The 4804-nt window shown below is 33.7% G+C and overlaps 1 protein-coding gene across 1 annotated transcript; it reads left to right on the top strand.

Annotated features, from left to right (window-relative positions):
* Nucleotides 1–700: 700 nt before the first annotated feature.
* On the top strand, nucleotides 701–3892 carry LOC110111744 (cucumisin-like). The gene is made up of 10 exons (XM_020843744.2): nucleotides 701–802; nucleotides 891–985; nucleotides 1168–1265; nucleotides 1395–1638; nucleotides 1738–2248; nucleotides 2347–2450; nucleotides 2541–2759; nucleotides 2863–2974; nucleotides 3061–3271; nucleotides 3357–3892. The coding sequence occupies exons 1-10, from the start codon at nucleotides 701–703 to the stop codon at nucleotides 3890–3892; spliced, it is 2232 nt and encodes a 743-aa protein (XP_020699403.2).
* The last annotated feature ends 912 nt before the right edge of the window (nucleotides 3893–4804 follow it).

Raw genomic sequence — 4804 nt, 5'->3', positions numbered from 1 at the left:
TCCAAGACTGGTGGTATACACAGCTACAATAAATTTGAAAAAAACTACCGTTATTATTAATTTTTCGCTATAGTTCCAATACTTTGGCATTCTCTCCTTTTGTCCCGAAAGCTTTAGGTACAATAAAATTCTTCTTTCAATAAATCAGTAATTTTAAATGAGCAAAATGTCGACAACAAAGTCAAAATCTAACGTTACAAGAACATACGGAAAATTGTGAAAATTTATAGCATCATGAATAATATCGAACAACATTGTAATACAATAATTTAAGAGTAAATATAAAAAAATATATATTTATTTTATATTTTAAAACTCATAGTTTCATTATGCAAAAATAAATTTTATTTATTATTTGTGTCATTCAGATTATGTTTGGGACGATTTTATTTTTATTTTTAAAGATTTTTTTTATTAAAAAAATAATTTTAAAAATAAAAACTAATAAAAAAGCCATCCAAAACAAAACTATATGTTACATAAGTTTTTTTTTTTGTTTCTTCATAGGGAATTCCTCATAGGTTTTTTGTCCGACAATTAAAACTTGCGATGAATTCGAAGCTTAAATTGTTTCCCATCAGCGGAAACTCTTAGATATAATTCCTTGCACAAAAACACCTATATAAATCTAATCATCCTTCCATAGAATAGCAGTAACAAATTGGGTTTTGCCTCCTTAAACTCAAAATTAATCGCGATTATGGATCGGCACTTGCTCCCTTTACTGTCCTCATTTCTTCTCCTAATGCTTGCAATGAAGGCTTTCAGAGTCCATGCGGCGACCACAGAGCCCAACCAAAGAGTATGATTGCAATATTCATTTCACAGTATATATTATTTCTTTTATTTACCACAATTGCATGCAATTTATTAATGTGAACAATCAACAGCCTTACATCGTGTATATGGGAGAAAAACCAAGAGAATTGGTTGGCCTGCCACTATTAGTTCATTCAGAACTGCTCCAGAAAGCAATTGGATTAAGGTGATCTGCCCAAACAAGTCCTCAATTTTATATTTTTCTTGATTTTCTGGTACCGATTAAAATAGCAAGATTTCCAAATTGACAAGGATTTGTTTGTTTAATTTTTTTTATCAAATATCTAATTATTGTTTTTGCTTATATATAAATATTTATTTTTCATTCAAAAATAATGTTGAATGCAGCAACCAGGAAGCGTCAAATCGACTTATATATAGTTATACCAAGAGTTTTCATGGCTTCGCCGCTATGCTGTCTGATGAAGAAGCAAGGAAGTTGTCTGGTAATATAAATATGTATATAAATAAAAAAAAAACTTGCAAGAATAGCAGTCATAAATGCAATGCTATTAATGCATAATATTTGGCTTGTGAAATATTAATTTTAAAATTTCATGTGCTTTATGACTCAGGTATGGAAGAATTGGTTTCTGTGTTCCCAAGCAAGCAAAGAAAACTTCACACCACAAGATCATGGGACTTCATGGGTTTTCCATTGAGCGCTCCACGTGCGCCCTTTGAGTCGGATGTTATTGTCGGCATGATCGACACAGGGATCTGGCCTGAGTCAAAGAGCTTCGACGATGCCGGCTTTGGCTTGCCACCAAGCAGGTGGAAGGGCATATGTCAGTCTAATCACAACTTCACATGCAATAAGTAATTGATGCTTCTCATCATCTTATACTTATAAAAAAGTTGTTGTAGTTTAGCTATATGAAATTACTAATACTATAAAAATTAATTACCAACGCACAGTAAGATCATTGGAGCTCGGTACTACCACATTCAAGGTAACATAAGTGAAATGGACATAGCCTCCCCTCGGGACAGTGAAGGACACGGAACTCACACATCCTCCATAGCCGCCGGCAATCTTGTCACAAATGTGAGCCTCGCAGACATTGCAGGGGGGACTGCCCGTGGAGGCGTCCCCTCAGCAAGAATCGCAATATACAAAGTTTGTTGGAGTGATGGTTGCTCTGACATTGATCTACTCGCCGCCTTCGAAGATGCCATCCAAGATGGTGTCGACATCATCTCTATTTCCATTGGTGGTTATGCCAATAACTACTTCAAGGACCCCATAGCTATAGGATCTTTCCATGCAATGAAGAAAAACATTCTGACATCTAGCTCGGCGGGGAATGATGGTCCTAATAATTTTACAGTTGAGAATTATGCACCATGGCTACTCACAGTGGCAGCGAGCACCATTGATCGCAAGATTGTTGCTCCAACTAAGCTTGGTAATGGAGAAGAATTTCAGGTGATTAATTATTTATTGATCTATATATACCTTAATCATTTCAAAAGTTGAGTTTCCTAATCAATTAATTCTTATGCAATTAAAATTATTGGATATAGGGGAAGGCAATGAACATCGATGGCTTGGATGGTGAGATGCATCCTTTGATATTAGGCAAAAATGCACCCAACAATTCAGCAGGTGATAATGCAAAATACTCAAGGTGAACTAGTTTTGCTAATTTTGAATTATTTAGTCAAAATTAACATCATCAGCTTCATTTAATTTATGCTATATTTTGTTATGCATGCAGATATTGCTACGAAGGGACGTTGGATGGTGAATTGGTGAAGGGAAAAGTTGTTTTATGTGATGGGTTAACTGACGGGTCAGGGCCACTACTTGCAGGTGCCGTTGGAGCAATTATGGACATAGATTGGGTCAATGATGACTCTTTCGAGTTCTTGCTTCCTGTCTCAGTGCTGGAATCACAAAATATCATACAAGTTCGAAATTATGCAAACAACACAAGGTTACTACTCTCAAAAAAAAAAAAAAAGTATATATATATATATATAATATGGAAAGCACATTTAGTACTTTTGATTATCTATGCTTAATTATCTATCTGATAGCAATCCTACGGCAAGCATTTACAAGAGTGAAGCTATCTTCGATGCTACAGCACCATATGTGGTTTCATTCTCATCACGCGGTCCAAATCCACTTACCCCTAATATACTAAAGGTAATTAACTGAAAACATAAATTAAATCTTTGATTTGAATTTCTTTTATGTAAATATTATAGTAATGTGTTGCATGTATAATGTAGCCGGACCTAACAGCACCAGGGGTTGATATTTTAGCAGCATGGTCACCTCTTAGTACCCCTAAAGTACCATATAACATGATATCAGGCACATCAATGGCTTGCCCTCATACAACAGGTGTTGCCGCTTATGTCAAATCATTTAATCCAACTTGGTCTCCAGCTGCCATAAAATCTGCTCTCATCACCACTGGTAATACTAATTTTACTATTGTAATCATTAACACGTGGCTAATAAATGCAATTTCAAATTATTTTTTCCTTTCATTTGATCTTGATGAATTAACAATAAATTTAATTTTTAATTCTTCCAGCCTATGTAATGAGCTCAGCAAGGAATGTAGAGGCAGAACTAGCTTATGGAGCTGGTCACATAAACCCACTCGCAGCTTTGAGTCCTGGTCTTATATATGATGCCCATGAGATAGACTATATCAAAATGCTATGTAGTGAAGGCTATATTACTACAATTCTTAGACTTGTCACTGGAGATCAGAGTAGTTGTGCCTCTACAAATAATGGAACAGTTTTAGATCTCAATTATCCTACCTTTGCTTTACAAACTCAATATGGAAAGTATTTTTCAACTTCTTTCCGAAGAACAGTCACTAATGTGGGAGTGTCAAATTCTACTTACTATGCTATTGTTAATGCTCCTTCTAGCCTCAAGATCAATGTTAAGCCAAATGTTTTGTCTTTTGAAGCTCTTTCGGAGAAGAAATCATTTTCAGTCAAACTTGAAGGAGATGCTTACGAGACTATTATCTCGGGTGTTTTGATCTGGAGTGATGGTATTCATAATGTAAGAAGTCCAATTATTGTGTATACTAGCTAAAATTAAGGTTCTCATTATCTCTGAGAATTTATCATATATCCTATTAATGATTATATGCTTTTTAAAAGTCAATTAATGCTTTTTGCTTTAGTAGTGATTATGTCTACATTCCTACTGATGATGTAATGCATTATATATTGAGAAAGATTGTTTTCTTAATCCTTTTCTCATGTCATATTTTTAATTATCTCAGTTTATATTATAATTTTACAAGGTTTTTTTTTCATTTATTCAATAATATATGATAAAAACTTCCCATAAAGGCCCATATATAGTAACTCATCATTAAAGTAAAGCAGTAAAATAAAGGTGCCTTCATTGCTCAAGAAGGCTATGCTAAAGAAGTCATCAAGAAATATCTATAACTCTAATCACATTGGAATATTGATAGAATATGAATTGAAGTTGTCTAAGAATGGTGGGAGTAAGAAGTTGGATCCAACCCTCTACAAAAGTCTTGTCGAAAACTTACACATTAATATTGGATATTATGTATATTGTTGGAATGGTTAGTCTTTGTATGAAAGATCCAATCATAAATCATTCCAAGACTCTTGTTAAAAAGAATCAAATATTGGATGATTCAATTATTTAATTTGCATTTGATTAAGTTTACTATTCCTATTTTTATTTCTTTAAAAATTTATTTCTTGTATAACTTTGTGTGTAGCCATCTTCTTGTTTTGTTTTTTAATTATATATTTGTTGTGGCTATAATATTCGTGGTGATAAAGTACCAAAAACTTTATGTCTTACCACTGCATGAGTATCCAGCATACAAACAAAGAAAAATAAATACCATAGTTTTTTGCATGGAAAACCCTAAGGGGAAAAACCATGGGGCCACCCCCAAACGAAATGATTCCACTAGTGTTTGAATAGATTGTAAATGACTAGTTTGTCCTTAAAATT

The sequence above is a fragment of the Dendrobium catenatum genome, unplaced genomic scaffold, assembly GCF_001605985.2.
Source record: "Dendrobium catenatum unplaced genomic scaffold, ASM160598v2 fragScaff_scaffold_665, whole genome shotgun sequence".
Lineage (NCBI taxonomy): Eukaryota > Viridiplantae > Streptophyta > Magnoliopsida > Asparagales > Orchidaceae > Dendrobium > Dendrobium catenatum.
This window is presented reverse-complemented; position numbering and strand designations above follow the sequence as displayed.